General features: G+C 38.4%; 1 protein-coding gene and 1 long non-coding RNA gene across 2 annotated transcripts in view; one reads left to right on the top strand and one right to left on the bottom strand.

Annotated features, from left to right (window-relative positions):
* The first annotated feature begins 1227 nt into the window (after window positions 1-1227).
* Window positions 1228-26183, top strand: LOC137045632 (uncharacterized). Its single transcript, XR_010898818.1, has 5 exons — window positions 1228-1485; window positions 2086-2178; window positions 10836-10933; window positions 17118-17222; window positions 26055-26183. It is a non-coding gene; the product is annotated as an uncharacterized lncRNA (long non-coding RNA).
* Window positions 3301-27381, bottom strand: part of LOC137045629 (fibulin-7) — a 29298-nt gene continuing 5217 nt past the window's right edge. The window contains exons 3-8 of the mRNA XM_067422401.1: window positions 26047-26223; window positions 17140-17265; window positions 14181-14318; window positions 10828-10965; window positions 8675-8813; window positions 3301-5271 (exon numbers count right to left, since the gene is read on the bottom strand). Of these exons, the coding sequence (XP_067278502.1) occupies window positions 4896-5271; window positions 8675-8813; window positions 10828-10965; window positions 14181-14318; window positions 17140-17265; window positions 26047-26223 (1094 nt within the window). The 3' untranslated portion in view covers window positions 3301-4895. The remainder of the gene's footprint in view (window positions 5272-8674; window positions 8814-10827; window positions 10966-14180; window positions 14319-17139; window positions 17266-26046; window positions 26224-27381) is intronic.

Genomic DNA, 27381 nt, shown 5'->3' with positions numbered 1-27381 from the left:
GCGCTTCTAGCACGGCGAGAGCTTCGGCTCGAGTTTGTTTATTCACTCTAGTATTCTCTGTCCGCGGCGATATCGCGACTGAACTAGAGAAGAGGAAGACTGAGGAAAAACTCCGTCTGTCCGCGGCGCCTCCTCAGCGCGACGGTATAGTGACGAGAGCTTCGGCTCGAGTTCGCCTATTCACTCTAGTATTCTCTGTCCGCGGCTGTAGCGCGACGGAATGAGAGAAGAGTGGGAACAACTCTGTGGCAGCGGCGGAAGAAGAGCCGCGGCGGCGGCAGAGTGAAGAGAGCTTCGGCTTGAGTGTGCTCATGTCCTCTAACATTCTCTCTTTCCGCGGCGCTATTCAGCGCGACGGGACGAGAGCAGAGGGAGAGTGAGAAGAGCTCCGTCTTTCCGCGGCGCTTAACGACGCGGCGGAACGAGAGAGTCCTCGAGTAGAACAAGCCTGTAAGCTCTAGAAGTGGCGTTGCAGCGGCAACACACACACAAACACATATAACACTCAACATAGACACAGTTTAAAGGATATATAACGCCGGATGGCGTAGCTGGAACGGCAGAGAAGGCGGAGAGGGAGTCCGTCGTCCTCAGCAGCAGGTTCCGCTGGTGCCTTTTCAACGGCGGTGCTTCTTCCGGAGACCAGCGAAGGTATCGCTGAAGGAGATAAAATCTGACACCTATGGCGAATTAGGGTCTTATATAGCCTCCTGTATGCAAATATAAGCACCTTTTTCGGCGGGCTTCTGGAACGCCCCCCATTGGTTCGTTCCTCTCAGCCGCCTCACCATAGGTTCCTGCAGTTGCCGCAGCCCGGCCAATCAGAGCGCTCCTCGCGCTGGGCTATGGCCGTGCAGCTCACTGCGCTTTACATAGATACCTTTATTAAAAGTTTTGCTTCACATTCTCGAGAAAAGGAGTTTTTCCCATACGTAATACGAGGAACCTCTCTCGAAAGGGAACATATTTGATAACATGATTGGCCATGAAAGCGAAAGATAAGCCTGTAAATGGAGGTCTTCTCTTAGATTAGTACAATACCAAGAAGTAACAATATTTCTGACAAATTTCTCTGAGAACAGTTTCTTGAACTAACATATTCATCGCCATGACTTAACTACACCGAGTGTTTTTTTGTTTGTTTACTAAACGCTCTCTAGACTCGTCGAGTACGCCATGTTGAATTTAACGGTCGCAAGCGTAAAAGCGGATGAAACGTAGGCTGACGGACAGACTTACCGTCGTCTTTACATTGGCAGCAAAAGAAAAACAGTTATTTTAATGCTGCCTTTTGTTTGTGTGTGTGTATTTTCATTAACTCTCATTAGGCCTAACGTTATGTCGAAAGAGCAGCGTGAACATCCGTATCTCTTTCTTCTCGGTCGAAGAATATGCATATGGTTTTGAAACATCATGAGTTCGTTATATTATTATCATCTATCTATATTTTCAGTGAAGCCACAAGGGGGCATCCCTAACCAAATGGTGAGTGCAGCCCTTCTTCATAACTTGTTATTTGATCAAAACCATGGATTGAATACTGTTAATTTTCTAACGTCCTATATAGCCTACGTTACTTGGCCTTTATAACTTAGAATTATCTTTTAATTTTAATCCATTTGCTTATCTCAGAATAAGATACGTGTGTAAATTCAGCATCATATTTTTGTTGTTGTTAATTTAAAATTTAGGGGAAAATATTTTTCTTCCCTCAAAGCAACCACAATCTGTAAGAGTCTTTCAGCTAATCTGTGAACTTTGAGTCTTAGACCAAGGAACATGATAAACAAACACAACCAGAACTAAACATAGTCTAGATAATCTACTGTTTCAATGGTAAACACATACTTTTACTGAGGCATGACATTTTCCCCCTATTGTTTCCCTCTATGTGTTGTATCCCAGTCGAGAATGACTAATTTACAAAAACACACATTTGTGATAGAAGATTTAGCCAGGTGCTTTATGGCTAAATGTCATACTATTACTAAATTAAATTTCAGTGAGCTCACACAAAGCTATATCATATAAAGTCAAAAGACTTTAAATATTGTGCACTGTTTTATATATACTATATTCTTTCAGTGTAAGCCTATGGAAAAGAGCAGCGTGAACGGTCCTGAAAACCATCTGTTTTCCACAGAAAGACAGGCATTCAGGGTTTGGAACAACATGAGGGTGAGTAAATGAATCCTTTCGTTTAAATGTTTGCTTATCTGTTCTTCCCTCAAATTGTCCGTGTTTATTGCTCGTAGTGAACATTAAATGATGACTTTGGCCCCTCGGTTTTCACTGGCAAAGCTTACTATACTTAAAACCTTCTGAAACCTTTAGAGTGGGCTGTTGGACCAAGAATAGAGATGTTTCATAATAATTATGCAAAGATTTTACAGTTGAAGTGCATTGTCATTTAAAACAGGACCTGGCCATCCTGAACATGTGCTTCTGGAAGATTGTGGTTCCTTTGATCTTCTTATTGCAGAGAGAGAGAGAGAGAGAGAGAGAGAGAGAGAGAGAGAGAGAGAGAGAGAGGGTGGGCAACCACATGTGGTCAACATTATTTTCCTTTTCTTTCTAGCATACACGTAATTGAAAAACATATTGAGGACTCTTTAATTTCCTGATTGTTATTGTCCCAGGCATTCCTCTAATTTTTAAGGTCATGTTACTTGTCATGTGAGGGAGCTTCATATTTGATTTTGGAGAGAATTACCAGAAAATCCCATAGATTTTGGCCTTTTATATTTTTATATCAATACTTATTTAAACCAAAATATGAGGTGGTTCCTAAGTGGGAGTCAGTAAGGTTTCTAAATGCTTTTGAAAGCAGTGTCTTCTTCTCACCAATGCCACATTTATTTGATAGAAAATACTCCAAGTTTGAGGGCAGAATCTTGGGACATGTGGTCTTCACCTCACAGCCGGTGGGAAAGAATCAGGATAGGTAAATGCGATTTACAAATAGTTGGAAACATTTGGGATATTGTAAGTACTCAACTGTACAAAATATATAACACTGACCTAGTGTTTTTTTAGATATTTTACAGAATGTTTTTTACATAGTGCACCTTTAATGCGTCCTTGCTGAACAAAAAGATTAATTTATATAAAAAAACAAAACCCTACTGACTATTTGATTTGATTATTAAAAAAAAAAAAAAAAAAAAACTACTGTCCCCAAAATCAATTGATTGTTAATTTGCATTTCTTTCTGTGGAAGATTAAAAAAAAAAAAACAGAAAAAGACATCAAAACAGAAAAGAGAATTATTTTTTTGACTTTAATTAAGAAACGTTCAACACTTGTGTGCAAGACAGAGAAATAAAACACAATAATGTGTGAAACCGCCATTGATTTCAATATCCTGATATACACTAGCATGAGCAGCAGACATGAAGAGCAATATATCATACTGGTTGATCTTATTATAAAACATCCAACAAACATAAAAGAACAATAATTAAAAGCAGACCACTTGTCATGTAGGTAGATGCTAAGAAGTGCTGTTGTTCATTTCAGTATGTTTAAACCTCATTGATTGCATATTTACAAGCTAAAATCAACTGAAGCTGAAGGTGATAGAAACCAGTCTTTAGACTTTAATTCTCTAGCACTTGTCATGGTCCTTGCAACCAAAAATGAAAATTTGGCTCCTCAGCCTTTAGCCATCCTAGGTGTAATTGACAGTTATATAAAAAAATCCCTGGCTATTCCAAGCTTTATAATGGCAGCCCAAAATCTGAAGCTCAAAAAAGTACATCCATCCATCATATAACTGCTCCGCACGGCTTCAGGGGGTTAATGGGGTTAAAATGCTTATGCTACATCTGACGTCACCAGTTGAATACAGAAGGTGGTCTGCCGGAAGCTAGACATATTACTAACGTGTTAAATATGGATATTTTTCTTACACAAACACATTGCTTCACTTCAGAAAGCCTTTATTAACCCTCCGGAATTGTGTGGGTCACTTATAATGGATGGGTGCACTTTTTTTATCTTTAAATTTTGGTCTGCCATTCACTGCCATTATAAAGCTTGGAAGAGTTAGGACATTTTATAACTCAGTTATATTCGTCTGAAAGAAGGAATGCCATATACACCTAGGGTGGCTTGAGGGGGAGTAAATCATGGGCTAATTTTTATTTTTGGGTGAACTAATCCTTTAATCCCTTCTTTTTCTTCTACATGTGCATACGTACACTTTCTGGTACTATTTTTCCAGTTGCACAAACTTTTATTGCTTAACACATAAAAACCTCTGCATGTTTAATGTTTGGCTATTACTGTATTTCCGAATGAGATGTGCATTTGTGTCAGAGGTGAAGTGTGTCATTTTTGACACCAAACGGAAAGTTAAATATCTTAAATAGTATAACAAACTTCTTAATTATCATTTAAGGGGTCTTAAATTTGAGGATGGAAAAATAGGAATCATGATATGGCCAAATGTGATTATTAATCTTTACATTGATATGATATAGTGCTTTAATTACAGCAAGTAAAAGAATCTGAGATACATGCATTATTCTGTGATCGTATAGGACATGCAGCATTCATTTGATCTGTGCAGATTTTAACAAAACGAATGTATTTTAAGTCGTGACGAGAGGAAGTATTTTAACATGGAAAATAATGACACGCTTCACCTTTAACCTGAAATGTACCAGCCGGTAAAGCAAAAGCAGTTATTAACTTAAAATAATAATTTGACTTCCATATGAGGATGGCTTTCCACTGTACTCTCCATATTTTCATATTTGCGCCATCCCGACGTCAAGATCCGAGCCGCCTTTGAGAACAACTCTATCATTCAGCTTTAGCAACAAGGAAAACATTCTTTCCTCTTCAAGTCTAAACATCAACTCTGAATTTAGACAGCAAGCGGCCTCTCTTCAGAACTCGTGGGGTGAAATCAGAAGGTGGACTCGTGCCAGGTGTTTGGCTTGGAAGGTGCGGTCGGCGTATTCGGACATCTCCACCTCCACGCTGAGCTCCTGAGGGCCTCGTATGGGCTGGACGAGGATCAGCTCTCCGGTCTGACGGTCTGAGCGCTGCATCACGAACATGCTTCGGGCTTCACCTCCACCCGCGATGCCGAAGCGGAGGCTGTCCGGACCCGGCCGGCCCGGGGCGGTCGCGGTGGCCATGCGGAACAGGGTGGCCGGGGTTCGCAGGTTGGACGGCAGAGAAAGGTAGTGGTAAGAAATGGTCTTCGCAGCAAGCGGACAGGAGCGACTCTCCATAGGACAGGGATTCCTTTCACACTGGCTGTGGTGGACGAGAGAACATTTACCGCATTAATTGTGTTTGAAATACTGCACATCTGTTCCAAAACTGCACACACATGCACAGCCCCTAGAAATTTACTAGCGATTATCCCATTTCATTAGCCTAGAAATCTAGACGCACCTAAGTCGCAGCAAATCTAATCTGCTGTAAATGTCGTCTAGCAACTCTCAATACCCTTCGGAGCTGTAAAAACCAAACTCTTGTCGGGCCAATCACATCGTGTATAGAGTCGGTGGGCGGGGCCATAATGACGACGGCCGAGTTGCGTTTGCGTGCTTCTACTAAACACAGAAACTGGCGAACAGCGGCAGTCTTTGGAATCAGCTTTGACCGTGACTCTGGAAGACTTGGAGTTAAGCTTTTCTCTGAGAAAAGAACAAAGAACGGCACTGAAGTCATTCTTAAGAAGGGAAGATGTGTTCTGAGTTTTGTCGACCGGATACGGCAAAGTTTAATCCATCAGCTAGCTCCGCTTCATGATGCTCTGGTTGGTTGTAGTGCGATCCTATTGCGTGCACGCCGTGCAGAGGGAGTTTGAAAGACAACCGTTTATCCGCCCCTCGGATTGAGCTGTCAATGGTGAGTTTCCAGACCAAGCATCTTAATGTGGGTCTGGCTTGTTAGGATACCAGTTTATTCAACTATATACTAATCATGATGATAAAAGATATACTATTTCTTAGTAAAATACAGTTTTGTGATTTATATTTGTAAAAGAATCAGTCTGAATACATGGTTACTTCTCTATATGGAATCCCATTAACGCCAATTAAGAAAGAAAAGTCATGTTTTTGTTGTGGACGACAGAATATTTACCCTCGTTAATTGTGAAAGACTCTTTATAGGCACTTTAGCCTGTTTCATTAGCCCATTCATGACGCTGTTGTGATGTTGAGAGAGGTGCAAGAAAAAAATAAAGCATTTTAATTTGAATGATTTTAGCATGTGTGATTTATCGCGGGCACGGATCGGGTAACAGGTCAAATATTAACATATTTTCGCGTGTCACAGGTCGGATCTAATGCTGAACTTTGCCGGGGACGGGTCTCCAAAAAGGGACCCATGCAGGACTCTGCATTAGGGGTTCAGTCACATGGTCAAGGAATAGAATATTTCCGGTGCGGTTACTGAGAATATTGTGTGCCTAAAACTTCAAGGTTTAGTGAGTCACAGATCACAGCCTCATTTAGTAGCAGGACACAACGGGCCCATTCACAGCTTAAAAAAACATCTTACATAATAAACAAGCTTAAAAGTGTCATGCAAGAAAAACAAATGATTGTAGCCCACTTAAATCACACCGCAAGCAAGTGGCAAGTGATTTAGAGGAGGCATTAGTGCACTGGGGGCTGCTGTGTGAGGGACTTCAGGAGATGTGTGTGTGTTTGCTATGGAAACACAAGCTGAACGACAACCGTTGCTCTGTCATTTTCTCCCCTTTTCTAGTCTTAAGCCCCATTCCGACGGTAATCGATTCTCATATGGACGTCCGTAAAAATACATTTGCATGCCACCTCAGTGATAAAAACCAACCAAACGCAACTTTCGGACGCCATCTTATTTTCCAAGCTCAACAGGATTGTGGGATATCAAAGGCAGAGAAGGATTTCGTTGGTTTGTTTCAGGTTCACAGGCCGTGAATCACGGCCAATCAGTCAGAAGAGGTTATGATTTGTTTATTAAGGTTAAGTTGTACAGTCAGACACAAGCATTACTTTAATAAGAGATAAGATATATATATATATATATATATATATATATATATATATATATATATATATATATATATATATATATATATATATATATATATATATATTTAATACATATTTATTAAAAATAGGACCTTTTAGGAATAAAATAAACAACTATTTGTTATGCTTAACAAATTTAAATAATTGCATCATCCAATAGGCTACTATAGAATTAACAATAGACTATATAAAAACGGAATAATACATAAATATATTTACTTAACTTACCAAAAATAAAAATGTTGTTAAGTGTTTTATTAAAATAAGAAATGTAGGTATTATATCATTTACAGTTATTTAGGTGTGGTTTCACTGTTTGGATGGTGTTACTGCAAACAATGACAAATATTTTAGTCAAAATTGTGTTCACAACCCTATAAAATTACTCGAGTTAATTTGCAATTTCTTATCCTACTCCCCTCTAGATTACAGCAGCTGAGTTTGTTTTTCATTGTCATAGCTGTGTATACTGAGTGGATCTGTTCACACTGATTTCAATAGCAGATATCCTATTATAATGTCCATTGGTATCAATCTTAATATATATACAAATTATGAAAACATGTTTTAAGTTATGATAAACGACCACTGCACTGGCACACCATCGGGACTGGGGTCATCGTGGCCCCAAGGGGTGTGGCCACCGCTGCGGCAGGCGTCCCTTATTTTTCTGTATTGAAGATGGCAACCCTACATTTGCACCATGGATGTGCAGCCGAAAAATATGCTGTGACTGTGATGTCATGTCAAAATAGAGCAAAATCTTTTAGGAATGTTTCCAGCACTTTGTTGAATCAATGCCATGAAGAAGGCAAAAGTTGGTCCAAACCGGTACTAGCAAAGTGGCCAGTGAGTGTATATATAATAATATTTATGACCCATAGAAAACAGCATACGGGTTTGCAACAGTATGAGGGTTGGTTAACAAATAGTTCCAAAAAACGAAATTATTAGCTGTGTTCAAAAACCTCTAAAAGAATTTTAAGCCATTTTTTGAAAATCCTTTTTGCATTTCACATTTTTTACAATTTCCATTCTTTTCATGATCCAATCAAGTCACACTTTACTTATTAAACCTCAATGATCATATTTTATCACTCAGAAATGGATGAAACTACCAATAGGTATTTATTACAGTTGGTTTTATCTCATTAAAATGTACTATTTTAGCCAATATTAATAGTTATTAGTTAATAGTAATATGCTATTTTTGTATGCATATTATTCTAAAGGGCCGTTGTTTACCGTTAAAACTTTTTATGCGTAGTAATACTTATATAGTGTAAGTATTTGAAAATAACAACGTCTCCATGTAAACAACACAAATGCAAGTTTGTGAAAACTGTGACATCATGCACATGTGTACCGGTATTACGTGTTCAGTCTACCATTGGGTAGTGTTTCTTTTACAAAGTGACATCTGGCATACATTTAACTTAACACCTGCCACAGTGTTTCTTATTTGTCATCTGATTTAGATCTGTGTCTTTTAGTGTGTCCTAGCACTGCACCGTTTATTTACTCACACCAAATTACAGAAGTCACCACAATGGTATAATCTTGTTTGTAAAGCAGGTTCCACTTCAGTCCGTGTGCTGTAATGTTTTAGTGTGCATATTCTCACTCACAAAGGTGACGTCTTGACGTAGCTGACGTTGCCGTGCGAGCGCGGACACTCGGGGTTAACGCACTGGAAACCTCCTCCGGTGTTGATACAGGTGGTGCCACGGCTGCAGTTGTGCTGTTGTGTAAGACATTCATCCACATCTGGAGCGCCCCGAGGGAAGGGAGACAGTCGAGTCGGGGAGGGGATAATAATGGAGTGAAAGAGAAGAAGAAGAATAGAGGAAAATAGTGAGTTGGGACTGTTTGCTTAGACTGTAAAATTTGATTTGCGTACAGGTCTGTGATCGTAGGCGTGTTCCTGGCTGGATTTCTGAGTGAGATCATCTTTGAAACAGCGTCACTCGTGTTTGCCATTTGACATACAAGATCATTTCAATTACTGGTGTAATATCTAAAGTAATTTATCCTTACAATATAATTCTATAATCATTGTTCTAAATATTTCATATTCTGCATCATTGTTCATCATTTTGAAGGAAAGAAATGAGTACTTTTATTCAGCAAGGATGCATTAAATTGACCAAAAGTGACCGTAAAGACATTTCTAATGTTACAAAAGGTTTCTATTTCTAATTTTTAAATCTATTATATTCTTTTAATCTATTTATCAAAAAATCCTGAAAAATTGTCTCATGGTTTCCACAAAAATATAACAAGTTTTCAACATTGATAATAATCATAAATGTTTCCAGAGCAGCAAATCATCATATCAGAATGATTTCTGAAGGATCATGTGAAGACTGGAATAATGATGCAAAAAATTCAGCTTTGATCACAGGAATAAATTGCATTTAAAAAACATTTTCACATAGAAAACAGTTATTTTAAAGGGGTGGTTGCATGCGATTTCACTTTTTTAACTTTAGTTAGTGTGTAATGTTGCTGCTTGAGCATAAACAGTATCTGCAAAGTTACAGCGCTGAAAGTTCAATGCAAACGGATATTGTCTTTTAAAGTTATGGCAGTTTATTGCCTACAAAAACGGCCGGTTTGGACTACAACGAGCTTCTTCCTGGGTTGGTGACATCATAAACCCTTGCTAGTCACCGCAGATGTGACTTCTGCCCGTAATGGGAAGGGGCGTGGCTTCCGGACAACCTGTGCTTGCACTCTAAAAAATGCTGGGTTAAAAACAACCCAAGTTGGGTTGAAAATGGACAAACCCAGAAATTGGGTTGTTTGAATGGCTCCATTTACTAGGGTTCAAACAGCCCAATATCTGGGTTTGTCCATTTCCAACCCAACTTGGGTTGTTTTTAACCCAGCATTTTTTAGAGTGTGGCACTTCAACCAATAAAAATACAGGAAACTACATTTGGCCATCTAACCAATCTAAGACCATTGCGTTTTTCAGAGGGATGGGCCACCCCTTTACATTTTAATCTCCATCAGCTCTCTCTCTGTCTCTCTCTCTGTCTCTCTCTCTCTCTCTCTCTCTCTCTCTCTCTCTCTCTCTCTCTCTCTCTCTCTCTCTCTCTCTCTCTCTCTCACTCACTCACTCACTCACTTACACACACACATTTAAAGATATGAAAACAATGCAAAATATCTGTGCTCAAATTTTTACAGTGAAGGAAGGTTGCACAATCCTTGGTCCACTACCGTAGCCGCCATGGCATTAGTCCAGAACCTGGGACAACCGATGCACACAATGGTTGCCAGCTCAACTGCCTAATGCCTGACTCCAGGGGCACGCAGTTAAGACAATCATTGCAAAGCAAACGCCTGTAATGTCTGGTCTCTATAGGTAAGGAACCCGTTGACTCCATAAACCAAATCATTTGATTCATACAAAGCCCACTGGAAGAACTGCCAGAAGAACTCCTTCACCTTTCCTCTTCTAAATGTTCCTCCAACCTACCAGCCAAAACCTGACTCAAACGATTTTCCTCCACATCCTCTCTATTTGTCTTCATCTACCAGCTTCATTTACCCCTGGAGGTCTTTGTAAGGTGTCCAAATGACATTTACAGAGCATGTCCTGCCTGTTGCATTTTCAGATTCAAACAACTGAGAATACAGGGTCTTCTTTCAGCAAAGAACCGATGACAGAGTGTTTGTTTTTAGTTGAACTATTTCCTGTGTTCCCGTGACATCAGGCAGTAAAACACTTCTAATCTGAACCGTTATTTGTAAGTGTATGTTTCTCACTCACCCTCACAGCTTCTCCCGTCAGCGAGCAGCTTGTATCCGGTGGGACAGGAACAGTGGTACGATCCCGGGACGTTTACACAGGCATGGCCACACAGAGGCCCTCCACGGTCAGCCTTATACACCTCACATTCATTCACATCTGGGCACATGCACACATAATAACTCAACGTGTGATTAAAGCTGTGGATTTGACAGGAGAGAGTGACCGAAAGGAAACGAGACAAAAAATAAATAAAATAATAAATGCACACCTTATGAAAAATGTGCGTTTCAGTACTCCCATGATTGCAGAAAAAAATATGTTTTTATTGAACTGATGGAGCAGAAGATTTTGTGGGAAAATAAATCATAAAAGTGGTTTGTTTTGTTTAAAAATAATATAAATGTATGAGGTGGCGAGGAGGCCTTTTGCCTCACACACAGATACTGATACAAATTCCTCAGCTAAAGTCACATGTTGGGTTGCACTTTATTTTACAGTACATGTAATAACAGTGCACTTACCAAAAATAATTTTTGGTTAGAAAAGGTTAGATTTAAGGGTAAGTATCTACTGTAGTTATAACCCAGTTATTGTAATTTATATAATAAGTAGTACTTAGCATGTACATGTGGGTTACACTTTATTTTAAGGTGTCTTTGTTACAGTGTAACTATACATGGAAGTACTGAGTAATAATGATTAACTACATGTACTTACTATAGGTTTAAGGTTAAAATGAGGGTTTGGTTTAGGGTTAATTGCATGTAATCATGCATAATTTATAGTAATTACTACAGTTACTACATGCAACGTGTAACAATGGCACTGTAAAATAAAGTCGATACTTGATCAAAACATTCAGCGAAGTTTGTACTATTTCCTGTTTAATTTGATAAATTACTGCAGTGACAATGTAATAAAACAAAAAAAAACATATCTATCTATCTATCTATCTATCTATCTATCTATCTATCTATCTATCTATATATATCTATCTATCTATCTATATATATATATCTATATATATATATATATATATATATATATATATATATATATATATATCCTGCCTGTTTATAACAATACAAATAATACAAGAAGACACCATGTTTTAAAACAACATAAATTTTCACTACATCAAATTGACTTATTTCACTTATTTTTACCATAACACTATTTATTTATTTATTTATTTATTTTAGTTGGGATATGTTTAAAGAGGGATGCTACCACTGAAATGCATTTATTAATACATTTGTATTTATATATTTTCATATTATTTCATAATTTGGCCAGGTCGGACACCCAAATAAATAATTATAGTTATTGGCCTGTTATTGTGCCTTTTAGCTCGAATAGCAGTGGTGCTTTTTACCACAAATGCTATACTTTTACATTTTCTTTGAAAAACTGTTGCCTTAATCACCTTGAACAAAACTGAAAATCATTAACAGGACCTTTCTCTCAAAATAAATTCAGTAATTCTAGCAATTAACATTTGTTACATAAACATATAACATTAAAACAAAAAAACACTCATTATTATTAGATCAAATAGCACAGAATCGATTTCCATGTGCATCGTGAAACATGAATATTTAGGAAAGCGCAGTGAGTTTTGTGCTGTCTAGTGGTTTAGAGGAGAACAGCATCAAATACACCAAACTCTTGATAAATTAAATCACACACACACAAAAAACAAATTACGATAATTTTACAATAAAAACTATTAAAATAAAACAGTAAATATATTTTATTTGTTTACGTGCATGTCATGACCATTAATCAACATTAGAGAACTGTGATTGTGTTGGTAAATTATTGAAATATTACCTTAAAATCTCAGGGGGGCTTGTAATATGATATGAGGTCAAAGGGTTCAGATGATAAAAAAAAGTTTGGGAATCCCTGACTTCTGACACTTTAAAGTGCCATCTTATAATTATAATACAGTTAGCATATTTTGATTGCTGCCTTTTGGATTAAAGCATCAGGTACACGAAGAAATAGAAATGTAATGTTAAAGCTACACTGTGTAACTTTTTTAGTTTATTCTTAGCTAAAAACACTTAGTTCTTTCAAAAATATATGTGCTCGTTTATGTATATTTACTTCTTTCAAGTAATAAAGCATTCTCGTAAGTTTATAATATGCCATTGAAAATACATACGGGCAGAGGTGGATAGTAACTAAGTACATTTACTTAAGTACTGTACTTAAGTACACTTTTTGAGTATCTGTACTTTACTGGAGTATTATTTTTCTGGAAACTTATGACTTTTACTTCACTACATTTGAAAGACAAATATCGTACTTTTTACTCCGCAGCTCTGAAAGTCGGTGGATGATTTTTTCATTCTTTAAAAGGTTTTTTGTTGTTGTTGTTTTAGACAGTCTGTCAGGAATCACTCTTATAGGGTCATATACATTTCCCCAACTTTTTTTGAACACTGATCTGTTCATAGCAAAATGGAAGAAGACGGTTCTTAGGCTCAAGTGTGTGCACCCATAGCCATACTTTGAAAGTATGTTTCAGTTTTTAACAAAAAAATCAAGATTAGTTTAGTTGGCATACACTTGGTGCATGTCTTATAAAATATTAAAAATATAAACGTCTGGGAGAAAGAGAATGGTAAAGTTGGGAGAATATCAGATGTGTATCAGTGTATTGGATCCATGCATTCGGCCTTAAAGTGACAGCAGCTTTGTAAAGAGCTTTGTAACTTATATACAAATATTTAAATAAGTTTAAGTTAGTGGTATGGTAGTATGTCAGATGGAGCGTCACTGACTGGCTTAAACCATGATGACAGTGTGCATTTATACAACAATAATAAAATAATGCATTGGCATAAAAAAGGAAATTTACTTTTATACTAAAGTACTTTTGAAAACAAATACTTCTGTACTTTTACTTCAGTAAAAATCTGTTTTTACAACTTTCACTTGTAACGGAGTAATATTAGACCAGTAGTACTTTTACTTTTACTCAAGTAATAGTTGTGTACTTTGTCCACCTCTTCATACGGGTGAGGGGTTCGAATGCCGTTCGCCATGTTGCCCCTCCATCTTGAAAGTACATTAGCCAAAGAGGGACATACCCATAAATTCAAGCTTCGCCTTTCGCGTTTTAACACTCGATGGCACCGTGTCGAATGTGAAGAGGGGGATTGCAATGTTAATCTTGGACTAAATCAGCCACCGTAGGAGTTAAAACGAAATCAGAATTGAGAGGAACAGAAACTATTATTCACTGGATGGTCATATACCTTTACACCGCTAGATGGGGGAAAATATCACAAAGTGTAGCTTTAATATATCTATACTAAATCCTTGTATGTGTTGTCTGACGCTTTGAATCATGGGCCTACCCTGACAGATGCTGTTGTCGGAGGTGCCGCTCATGTGGAAGCCAGCATCACAGCTGCAGTGCTGGGCTCGGTCCACTTTCGCACAGCGAGGCTTGCGGCTAAAGGCCGGGTCATTCATGACACTCCACTCCGGAGGGGCTGAGACAGAGACAGAGAGAGAGAGAGAGAGAGAGAGAGAGAGAGAGAGAGAGAGAGAGAGAGAGAGAGAGAGGGGAAAAAAGGAGGTTAAACCTCCCACGAACACGTAGACATGCATATAAAGAAGTGAAGACAAACATTCACATGCATGCTTTCATTAATGGACCAGGGCGCAGGTTAAAGGTGAAGTGTGTAATTTCTGCTTTACTAGCAGGCCCATTTGGAAGAGCAAAATATATATATTTTTTAAGAAAATGTGTGTTGCAAAAGTCGCCACCTAGGGGGCGGTGTTGGGGTAACACATTACAATAACGTGCTTTACGTAATCTGATTACTTTTGTGATTTAACGAGCAAAATTTACACATTTAGGTGCACTATGTAAAAAAAATTCCAGTAAAATATCCAAAAACCACCAGCTTAGTGTTACATATTGTGTTCAGTTGAGTTCTTACAACATCCCAAATGTTTCCAACTATTTGCAAATTGGAAGAATATTGCTATTTTAACCAATGAACCGGGACGTCTGAGAGAGTCGCCTGTCAATTGCGTCATATCTGCGTTCCCCTCGGTTTCTGGTTTTATTCTGCAGAAGCGTTTTACTCTTAACAGTGTGAACAAGTGTCACAGCAGCCGCTGAGCGAACGCACAGAGTAACGTCATAACATCATTTTAAACACACTCAGATGTATCTAATCAGAGCTGCATTACCTCACACTCATGACCGAGAAAAGCGGAAATGGTGCCAACGACTGTGTCATAATAAAAGTCCCGCTGCTCGCGAGTCGTGTCGCATTCAAACACTCGCTCTGCTCTGCTTTACACTACAGTAACGTTAATAATCAGATCCATGAACTTGATTTCTGAACATGAAATATAGCATTAAAATTTTATTTTATTTTCTAGTGTTAATTAACTTTTTCAACATGTTACTAGCATTTTTTAGCATGCCATTATAATTTTCTAGCATTAATTAACATGCTATCATAATTTAAAATGTTATTTTATAACATCAATTAACATTTTTCAACATGTTACTAGCTTGATTTAGCATATTATTATCATTTTCTAGCTTTAATTAGCATGTTGCTAGCATGTTTAATATGTTGTTAGCATGATTTTGCATGTTGCTCACATGTTTTCGCTGTTTGTTGGCTAAGCTAATTTAATATGTTGTTACCATTATTTAGCATATTATTATCATATTGTTTTCTTATATTTAATTAGCATTTTGTTATGTTGCTGGATTGTTTTAGCAATTTGTTGCTAACATTATTTACCTTTTTAGCATGCTTCTAGCATGCATCCTCTATAGTTTGCATTTTTTTAATTTATTTTTTATTTTACCTTTATTTAATTGGGTAAATCGGTTGAAAACAGGTTCTCATTTGCAACCCCCGACCTGGCCAAGATAAGGCGCAGAGTACAAGGCGACATGAAATTACACATAACATACCAACATTCAAATACACAATCATAAATATAGAGGACGTTCAAATTTCAAATAAAAAGTTCTAGACATTGTGCAAATATAAAAATATGCAAATAGATGCAATAACAGCCATTTCATTTAATACGTGCAAAAATACATACTACTATATTCGCAACGAGCATCAACATGTACAGTGGTCTGTCAGTAAATTTGATACTAAACCTTTAAATGTAGTGAAACAATGGATTCTAATTTAAGAGACTTTTGTAAAATGTTCCAATCATTTGCAGCAGAAAATTTAAAAGAAGAGCGACCAAAAGAGGTGCGGGATTTTGTGGGGTCAAGAGAGATATATTTACTCGAGCGCAGGTTAAATACAGGCACTGATCTGGTTACTAAAATAGATGGTGTTTTACCTAATATGGACTTGTAAATTAACTGATACCAGTGATTTAGGCGCCGGGTGTGTAACGAAGGCCATCCAGCAAGTAAGTAAAGAGTACAGTGGTGGGTGTTGTATGGGGCTTTAGTAATAAAGCGAATGGCACTGTGGTACACAACGTCCAATTTCTTGAGTAAACAATTAGACGCAGTTCTGTAGACAACATCACTAAAGTCAAGCATTGGGATGATGGTCATTTTCACTAGGGCCAGTTTTGCAGGAATAGTAAATGAAGCTTTATTTCGAAATAGAAACTCCAATCCTGGACTTGATCTTTTACTGGAGATTTATGTGGGTTTGAAAAGAAAGACAGGGGTCTAGCCAGACCCCTAGATATTTGTATTTCTCCACATATGATTTGCATGATTTGACACCTAATAAAGCTGTATGTTGTTGAATGCATTACTGCATTAATCACTGCAAAAAGAGCTTCTCAGAGCCAGGTGAGAAAAAGTAACACAAACGTAACGACACACTACTTTCCATAAAAAGTAAATAAATAATGTATATGATTTTTAGGGAGTAGCTCAGTATTGTAATGCATTACATTTAAAAGTAACTTTCCCCAAACACTGCTAGTCTTGTGTGTGTGTGTGTGTGTGTGTGTGTGTGTGTGTGTGTGTGTGTGTGTGTGTGTGTGTGTGTGTGTGTGTGTTTTAGGCATTGATGTGTGATTCCAGATCTCCCATCTGCCATTGGCACATATTGAATACACTGTAAAAAAAAAAGCCAGTAAAAATAGGGCACAATGTACTGTATAAATATGAAGGAATTTTCCGTATTGTTTTTTACAGGTGTTTTACCTGTATTTTGATTTACACATTGCATTAGTTTGTGCTTTAACGATTGACAGAAATTTCCGTAAAATTACTGGATAATGTACTGGCAGAAAATTACCATTATATTTTCCGTTTTTATTTTTTACAGATTAGATTAGAGGAACACAGACCTGTCTGCGTCTGGTATTGGCACTGACTCCCGCTCCAGTTGTGTGGACAGGTGCACTTGTACTGGTTTAGAGCCTCGGCACAGGTACCACCATTCTGACACGGGTTACTGGCACACACACTCACATCTGTGTGAAAGACAACAGCCTTATGTTGAGATGAATGATAGTACAGTTCACAATTAACAGGTCTTATGGCAAATCAAGTCAAGTTACCATTATTTTTATAGCACATTATACGTTAGAAATTGAGCAGCTCATCCAAGCCTTACATCACCAAGTGCAATGCAAAGCGGATGCAGTGGAGTAAAGCCACTGGACTCTTGATTTTCAAACCTCTCCCGTCCCACTAACACCAAAAAAAATCCCATTCCATCCCAATCCAACGGAAAAACTGGGGAAAATTCCCATCCCGTCCCAATCCCAGAAGTATGACTCCCATTCCCTCCCACACCCGTGTTGTGTTTTTTTGACCAGAATCTGTCAGTTACAGTAAATCATTCAGTACTGATAACGGGATGCCCATGCCCAGTTAAATAAAGTTTTTGTTTAAGATGGCTTTCAGTTCAATATAATAACGATGCACACACATTCAATTCCATGTAAATCATGCAAACACAGGCACGCACACACAGGCGAGCTCGCAGTAAATGTCTTGCAGATTTTGATATTTTCACATCTTCTTTTTGGTTACTTCATACTGCCCTAAAATGTCTGTGAGCACAACTGAGGTATCATTTTCCAACAGTAGTCGTTCCAGCGTGGCTTTAATGTCTGACTCAATTTTGATGATGATCTTAGCAGCTACAAAGTGTATGGGGAAGCCTCCTTTCTCTTGTATTATTGGTGGTTGGCATTGGCCACCAACTGTTATGGGTGTGGAGCACGTCATTCACTTAACCACCAACACCAAATCAAACAGGAGAGCATGAAGAGAGAGGGCAACTAGAAAGGAGTTCAAAATTAAAATTTGTCGTTAATTTATATAAAAAGTATATTTGTATAGATGGTATGATATGATAGTGATGATAGTGTTATTACGATTCCTGGTCCTGCCCACTCCCGGTAAAGAAATGTCGCTCCCATCCCAATCATGTGATTAATAGTGATTTTGTTTCCCATCCTGCGGGACTCCCAAAAATTGTCAGCCTCTACTCTAGAGCAGAGGAGACGTGTTCTTTGGAGTGACCAATCACGCTTCTCTGTCTGGCAACCTGATGGATGAGTTTGGGTTTGTCGGTTGCCAGAATAATAGGACATGCCTGACTGCATTGTGCCACGTGTAAAGTTTGGTGAAGGGGGGATTATGGTCTGGGGTTGTTTTTCAGGGGTTGGGCTTGGCCCCTTAGTTCCAGTGAAAGGAACTCTTAGTGCTTAAGCATACCAAGACATTTTGGACAATTTCATGCTCCCAGCTTTGTGGGAACAGTTTGAGGATGCCCCCTTCCTGTTCCAACATGACTGCGCACCAGTGCACAAAGCGTCGATCCATAAAGACATGGATGAGTGAGTTTGGTGTGGAGGAACTTGACTGGCCTGCACAGAGTCCTGAGCTCAACCTGATAGAACAGCTTTGGGATGAATTAGAGCGGAGACTGAGAGCCAGGCCTTCTCGTCCAACATCAGTGCCTGACCTCACAAATGAGCTTCTAGAAGAATGGTCAAATATTCCCATAAACACACTCCTAAACCTTGAGGAAAGCCTTGCCAGAAGAGTTGAAGCTGTTATCACTGCAAAGGTTGGGCGGACTCCATATTAAACCTTACGGATTCAGAATGGGATGTCATTAAAGTTCATGTGCATGTAAAGGCAGGCGCTCCAAAACTTTTGGCAATATAGTGTATATATATATATATATTGTTTACAGTAATGAGAATGGATACATATGTTCTCATGAAAATAATATCACAATGCAAAAAAAGTTTGGGATAAAATATATTCCAAAAATGTTTGGCTTCATCAGAATTATCCTGTGTTTTGTAAAGCCACAAGATCTGGAATACCGTCTTTTATCATGGATTTGCCCTCCTAATTATGGCAGAATGAAAGAAATACTTGAAATGTCCCAGATTCTTATCTCCTTGTCTGTACCGCGCTGAGGATTATGTGTCCAATGAAAACACCTGAATTGTTGAAGGAATTAAACGAGCCCACATTCTTCCCTATTTCCTGTACAGAATGGCACAGTAAAATGAAACCGATCTCCTGGAATGTTAACAACAGATTGGCGAAACGGAGGACCGGTCAGAGGAGAGAAAGTTGAGTTCGTCTAACCTGCTGTTCTCGCACATGCCCGCTGTCACATTCAGTGTCCTGCGCGCTGCGATCACATCCCTAATCGTAAACGGTTGAGAGGTCGGTTAGGTTTACAGCAGCTACTGCGCCACTCAACATCTGTCCACAGCAGCTGCGGGCGGCACACTTCCATCTGCTCGAGATGGGAATTTACTGCCGTTGCTGTAAATATCATTGATGGACAGTGAGAGCATGCTTATGAGGCCCGTGTACAGAAGAAGCGTTAACACATGTTCACCAAAGATGAGGAGATAGAGCTCTGTTAGCTATGGATCCCTGAAGAGCTCGTGCAATGATCCCTGAAAGCACTTTCCTTTGATTTGATTTGTGGTTGCTTCTATAATAAGAGTAGTGATGTAACTACTGTGGGCAAGTATGTGATTTAGATGATTTCAAAAACATGCCAAAGACAATTGTTAAGACAATTTACATCATTGTGCAATAATCAAAAACAATAGTCAAAAACAAAACCAATAGCCAAAGTTTTGTGTGTGTGTGTGTGTGTGTGTGTGTGTGTGTGTGTGTGTGTGTGTGTGTGTGTGTGTGTGTGTGTGTGTGTGTGTGTGTGTGTGTGTGTGTGTGTGTGTGTGTGTGTGTGTGTGTGTGTATATATACACACACACACACATACATACATACATACATACATACATACATATATAAACAAAAACTTTGGCTATTGGTTTTGTTTTTGACTATAGCTATATACAGTCTTGTTCAAAATAATAGCAGTACAATGTGACTAACCAGAATAATCAAGGTTTTTAGTATATTTTTTATTGCTACGTGGCAAACAAGTTACCAGTAGGTTCAGTAGATTGTCAGAAAACAAACAAGACCCAGCATTCATGATATGCACGCTCTTAAGGCTGTGCAATTGGGCAATTAGTTGAATTAGTTGAAAGGGGTGTGTTCAAAAAAATAGCAGTGTCTACCTTTGACTGTACAAACTCAAAACTATTTTGTACAAACATTTTTTTTCCTGGGATTTAGCAATCCTGTGAATCACTAAACTAATATTTAGTTGTATGACCACAGTTTTTAAAACTGCTTGACATCTGTGTGGCATGGAGTCAACCAACTTGTGGCACCTCTCAGCTGTTATTCCACTCCATGATTCTTTAACAACATTCCACAATTCATTCACGTTTCTTGGTTTTGCTTCAGAAACAGCATTTTTGATATCACCCCACAAGTTCTCAATTGGTTTAAGGTCTGGAGATTGGGCTGGCCACTCCATAACATTAATTTTGTTGGTTTGGAACCAAGACTTTGCCCGTTTACTAGTGTGTTTTGGGTCATTGTCTTGTTGAAACAACCGTTTCAAGGGCATGTCCTCTTCAGCATAGGGCAACATGACCTCTTCAAGTATTTTAACATATGCAAACTGATCCATGATCCCTGGTATGCGATAAATAGGCCCAACACCATAGTAGGAGAAACATGCCCATATCATGATGCTTGCACCTCCATGCTTCACTGTCTTCACTGTGTACTGTGGCTTGAATTCAGAGTTTGGGGGTCGTCTCACAAACTGCCTGTGGCCCTTGGACCCAAAAAGAACAATTTTACTCTCATCAGTCCACAAAATGTTCCTCCATTTCTCTTTAGGCCAGTTGATGTGTTCTTTGGCAAATTGTAACCTCTTCTGCACATGCCTTTTTTTTAACAGAGGGACTTTGCGGGGGATTCTTGAAAATAGATTAGCTTCACACAGACGTCTTCTAACTGTCACAGTACTTACAGGTAACTCCAGACTGTCTTTGATCATCCTGGAGGTGATCATTGGCTGAGCCTTTGCCATTCTGGTTATTCTTCTATCCCTTTTGATGGTTGTCTTCCGTTTTCTTCCACGTCTCTCTGGTTTTGCTCTCCATTTTAAGGCATTGGAGATCATTTTAGCTGAACAGCCTATCATTTTTGCACCTCTTTATAGGTTTTCCCCTCTCTAATCAACTTTTTAATCAAAGTACGCTGTTCTTCTGAACAATGTCTTGAACGACCCATTTTCCTCAGCTTTCAAATGCATGTTCAACAAGTGTTGGCTTCATCCTTAAATAGGGGCCACCTGATTCACACCTGTTTCTTCACAAAATTGATGACCTCAGTGATTGAATGCCACACTGCTATTTTTTTGAACACACCCCTTTCAACTAATTCAACTAATTGCCCAATTGCACAGCCTTAAGAGCGTGCATATCATGAATGCTGGGTCTCATTTGTTTTCTGAGAATCTACTGAACCTACTGGTAACTTGTTTGCCACGTAGCAATAAAAAAATATACGAAAAACCTTGATTATTCTGGTTAGTCACATTGTACTGCTATTATTTTGAACAAGACTGTATATATTTATATACTAAAAACACTAGCTTTTATAGATGTGAGTAATTGATTTTACAGCACTTAAATTTAAATATTGTTTAATTAAATAAAAAAGGATTTGGCATAAAACGGAGCCTATTTTAGGAACATTAAGATATTTTGCTTTGCGCAGTTTTTTTTAATGACTTTTCACTTTTACTCTCATTATGATCTGCACCCTTTCCTTGAGAGACAGACAGACAGAGACAGACAGACAGACAGACAGAGAGAGAGAGAGAGAGAGAGAGAGAGAGAGAAAAGGGGAGTGTGTGTATAATTGTTATTATTTCTCTACATAAAAGTCTCACTCTAAAAAATTCTGAGTAAAAAACAACCCAATGTTAGGTCAAATATGGACTAACCCAGCAGTTGGGTTGTTTTAACCCAGCGATTGGGTTGTATTAATCAAATATTTAACCCAACTGCAGGATTAAAACAACCCAATCGCTGGGTTAAAAATAACCCAATTGCTGGGTTAGTCCATATTTGACCCAACATTGGGTTAAAACAACCCAGCATTTTTTAGAGTCTATTTTGTGTCCTTACAAGTGGGTTAAGCAGCTCAAATATGAGGGACGAATCAAAAAAATGTTCTGTGGTAATCAACGTTATGCCACAAATGCTTTCGATGGGAGTTTAACTTGAATTGCACCTGAAACATTTTTCTACAGCACTTCAAAAGGGAAATCTCAGTGTGAAAAATCCAGTTGTCCAGTTAAATAAACGTCCCATTAGACATCAGACATAAGGACATTTAAGTAGAAAGACACTGAAAGTGAATGAGGTGGTTTGGAATCTAAAGTTTTGACTCTCCGGCAAAAGGAATTTTTCTTCGACAACAGCGCTTGCAATCGTTCTCCTGTTTATTTTCCTTCCCAGGAGGCTTAAGCACGAGAATTTGCAGATGTAAAAGGTTCACTTCAGTCATTTCAAAACTCCTTATGAACATATTGATGTTTTTTCATCCACTCTGAGAGGTGCTTTCGGAAGCAAAACTCTCAAAATAGACTCGCTTACACCCACCTGCAGAAATATAGACATTACACTGTCTGTGCTTCCTTTCAAACCCAAACTCTTCTCAAACACACGCCCCTTTCAAACACACTGCGGCACGTACCTCCCGTCCCACTGTACCACTTGGAATGTCCCGAATGCTGCCAGCAGCGATATTAAAGGAAGTCATCAATAGCATGCTTAGCATAGTTGCGTGCTATCGGAGCATGGGCCTGCTTAATGAGATGTGTGCATGAGCTTAACCTCTGCCCACGGAGACTTTACACACAAAACACACACTACCAGTCTAAAGCTCCACACTCTATTCATTGTCTGTTAAAAATATTTTCTCATTTTAGAGTGGTCAAGTATAAAAAGAATTAAATACCCCAAATGCAAGTATGGCGATGATTTAGTGAGCAAAACATGAAAACTCAGATTCTGTATTCGGTTCTGCTCATGAGGTGCATCCGGGAATACTTTCAAACAATATTGAAGGAGGAACTCTGGGATTAGTACACTGTAAAAAATTTTTTTTTTAAAAATAGCAGTATTTGGCATGTTTCACTGCGTCATCAGAAATAAAACAATGTTCATTGTATTAACTTAAAATTTTTATTTCAATGAACTCAAAATTTTAAGGCAACCATGTAACTTTTTTTCTAAATAATTTTCTACAGTGTACTTAACTTAAACTTGTTTTATTTCAAGGCAAAATTTACAATTTTCAAACTTTTCAAGTTAATTTTTAATAGTTGTAGTTAACAATAGCACTAATTTGAAGATTTATAAACTTGTAGTGTGTATTGTTACAAAATATTTCTATTTTAAACAATGTGTGTGCTGCTACCTTGGCCAGGGCTCACTTGTAAATGAGATATCTATCTCAATGTGATTTTATTCCATGGTTAAATAAAGGTATAATAATAAAATAAAAAAAGAATCATGAAAAAGTGTCACCGGTTATACACTTCCAACACTGATAGTAAATCATTATATTATAATGATTTCTGAAAGATCATGTGACACTGAAGATTGGAGTAATGATGCTGAAAATTAAGCTTTGATCACAGAAATAAGTGATATTTTAGAGTATATTAAAATAGTAAACCATTATTTTAAACTATAATGATATTTACAATTAATTTCTCATCTGGACCTTTTCATTTTGTTTGTGTGAAAACTTTATTTATTTATTTATTTTACTAATTCCCATACCACATCCTTCATCCTTTAAAAATGTTATTTAAATAATAAAAATTTTGTCTGACAGAAACTAGTTTTAGTTTATAAGAAATATGTAGATGAAAATTGTATTGGTAACACTTTAAAATAATTTACTAGCAATTTTACATTAACTAGCAATGAGCAATTAATATGTTACAGTATTTATTCATCTTTGTTAACTTTGGTTAATAAAAATACAACTGTTCATTGTTCATGTTAACTTTATTATAACTTTGTTTGTCTACAAAATTAAGTTCAAGCTGAAGCTTTTGGGTCAAACGTTTTTTAAGATCACAAGAAACAAGAGTTCAGTCAAGTGTGTCCAAACTTTTGTGTGGTAGTGCAGTCCGAGCTGAAACTTGACCTATGAATCTGGCTCTTTTTACAGTAGCCCGGCCAGCTGAGTTGAACCCGAAGCATGAGGGCATTGAGACGCACCATGGACAGGAATGCAAGTACAGGTGTTTTGCTGCGTTTCGGGACACTTAATGCTTCTTTAACGAGCGCTTCATTCAGTGCAGCTCAGAGGCAAAGAATGCCTCTCTTTCTTTACCCATTCCTTATCTCTGTGCCTGTGTGTGTAGTGTTCGTTTTGCTAGCTGTGGTGTTCACAGTCAGTTTCTTTCACAAGCACAGGTATTCAGGCATTATCTCAGTAGTGTCACTCTCAATGGGATTTCAGATTACCCAGCTCACAATACAACAATAAAATGTGTGTCTTAGTCCAGGAATTCTGCTCAATAACACAGATATAGTTACATGGTGCATAGCTGATACATAGCAGAGAATGTGTGGGGTACACTACATTGCTAAAAGTATTAGGACACCTCTCAAAATCATTTATTTCAGGTATTTCAATTACTTCCATGGCCATAGGTGTATAAAATCAAACAGCTAGGCATGCAGACGCTTCTACAAACATTTCTGAAGGAATTGGTCGCTCTCAGGAGCTCAGTGCACTCAAGCGTCGTACCGTGATCTGTGCAATAAGTCCATTCGTGAAATGTAGTCACTACTAAATATTCCACTGTCAATTGTTAGAGGTATTAAAACAAAGTGGAAGCAATTGGGAACAACAGCAACTCAGCCACAAAGTGGTGGGCCATGTAAAAAAGCAGGGGTCAGCGAATGCTGAGGTTCACAGTGCGCAGAAGTCGCCAACTTTCTGCTGAGTCAATAGCTCCAGAACTCCAAACTTTGTGTGGCCTTCAGATTAGTTCAAAAACAGTGTGTAGAGAGCTTCATGGAAACCTATTCCATGGCTGCGCAGCTCATCCAAGCCTTACATCAAATGCAATGCAAAGCGTGGGATGCAGTGGAGTAAAGCAGCCGTCACTGGACTCTAGAGCAGAGGAGACGTGTTCTCTGGAGTGACCAATTGCGCTTCTCTGTCTGGCAATCCCATGGACAAGTCTGACTTTGGTGGTTGCCAAGAGAAAGGGACTTGCCTGACTGCATTGTGCCGAGTGTAAAGTTTGGTGGAGGGGGGGGGGGGGTTATGGTGTAGTGTCGTTTTTCAGGGGTTGGGCTTGGCCCCTTAGTTCCAGTGAAACAAACTCTCTTAATGCTTCAGCATACCAAGACATTTTGGACAATTTCATGCTCCCTACTTTGTGGGAACAGTTTGAGGATGCCCCCTTCCTGTTCTAACATGCCTGCGCACCAGTGCACAAAGCGTCGGTCCATAAAGACATGGATGAGTGATTTTGGTGTGGAGGAACTTGACTGGCCTCCACAGAGTCCTGAGCTCAACCCGATAGAGCAGCTTTGGGATGAATTAGAGCGGAGACTGAGAGCCAGGCCTTCTCGTCCAACATCAGTGCCTGACCTCACAAATGAGCTTCTAGAAGAATGGTCAAAAATTCACATAAACACAGTCCTAACATTATTTTCTGTTGCAGAGGTCCTCAAGACTTTTCAGGTCAAGTTCTCTGGGTCATCTTTGGATAGTCTAGTAGTGATGTTCACTTGTGTTGCACTTCAATGATTAACAGTGTATGATGCATATAAACTCAACACTTTTTTACCCACCTTTACAGACGACACCAACTCCGCTCCAGGTCCCATTCTCCTGGCACACGCGTGTCCCTGGCCCCATCAAGCGGTAACCCTGAGAACACGTGAAATGGACCTCATGACCCACCAGGTACTTTGAGCCAAACTTCCTGCCATGGGCTGGAGCCACCAGAGGTGGGCATGAGAACTGGGCTAGAGATGAAAAACAGGAGAAAGAGATATAAAGAGAGGGGGAGGTGAGGAGGAATGTCAAATAAGGGTTACATGAGGGACGGAAGTCACGCATGCTGAAAAATGTTGAGATATTTTGCCTGAAGGCAGGCATGTGTTACTGGATGTTGGGAACCGTCATGGGAAAAGATGCATGGGAAATGCCTCATTTCATACAGACAGCTTACGAATACGTGAACCATGGACCATGCCGAAAAAACAAGAGCTGGTGCTTGTATGTTGTTTATGCCTTATTGAAGTAAATATAAAAATCAAAGTTGACTCTTAAAAAAGTCGGCCTTATTGTGTGCAATTTATGAAAAAAAAAAAGTTATTTAAATCCGAAACAATTTCAAATCATCAAAGCTAGGGTTATTATAGCAAACTAAACCAAAATCATAAAAAATATAAAATATCTAATGTTTCCTTTTACTGAAATAACTTAAACATAAAAAGAAACTAAGAGTAAGCTAATAGTATCTATCTTAATGAAACCAAAATAACACTAATACAATAACACAAATAAAATCAAACCTGCCCTACATTTCTTTCCTGAATATTGTTTCATTCCAAAATACGTCACAATATAGAAGTAAAATATGCTGTTGGTTTATACCATTATGCATTTTGTGTAAAATCAGTCACATTTAAAATTGCAAATGCTATTTTTTATGTAATATGTGAAAGAAAACAACTATTTTGATTTTTTTTTTTATGTTGAAGAAAAACAGGACACAGTGAGCAACAGTGAGCATGTTTTTAAAATATTTTTTTACACATTGGGATTTACAAATCCTGTCACATCAACGCAGCAATGTAGTAGATGGTCAGTAGTTTCTCACACAGAATCTACTCAATTTGGTCCTGTCAAGCACTGGCTGCAACAAAAGCCAAAGTAATTCTTGATGATGCCTGCCGCCAACCCCGGTTCATGAAATGTACATCAGCATGGGCCAAATGACACAGCCTCACATCCGACCCATTCACATCATCCGTAGAGAACTGAGAGTAATCGAGACCTTGGACTCCTTTCCAAACCTGAAGAACCAGCCAGACCGCTCAATTTAAGGAAGGAAGTCATTTCATGCTTATAAAATACAAATAGATTTCGAGAGATCTTGGACTTGTTGGAATTCTGTG

Source organism: Pseudorasbora parva, chromosome 17, assembly GCF_024679245.1.
Source record: "Pseudorasbora parva isolate DD20220531a chromosome 17, ASM2467924v1, whole genome shotgun sequence".
Classification (NCBI taxonomy): Eukaryota; Metazoa; Chordata; class Actinopteri; order Cypriniformes; family Gobionidae; genus Pseudorasbora; species Pseudorasbora parva.
This window is presented reverse-complemented; position numbering and strand designations above follow the sequence as displayed.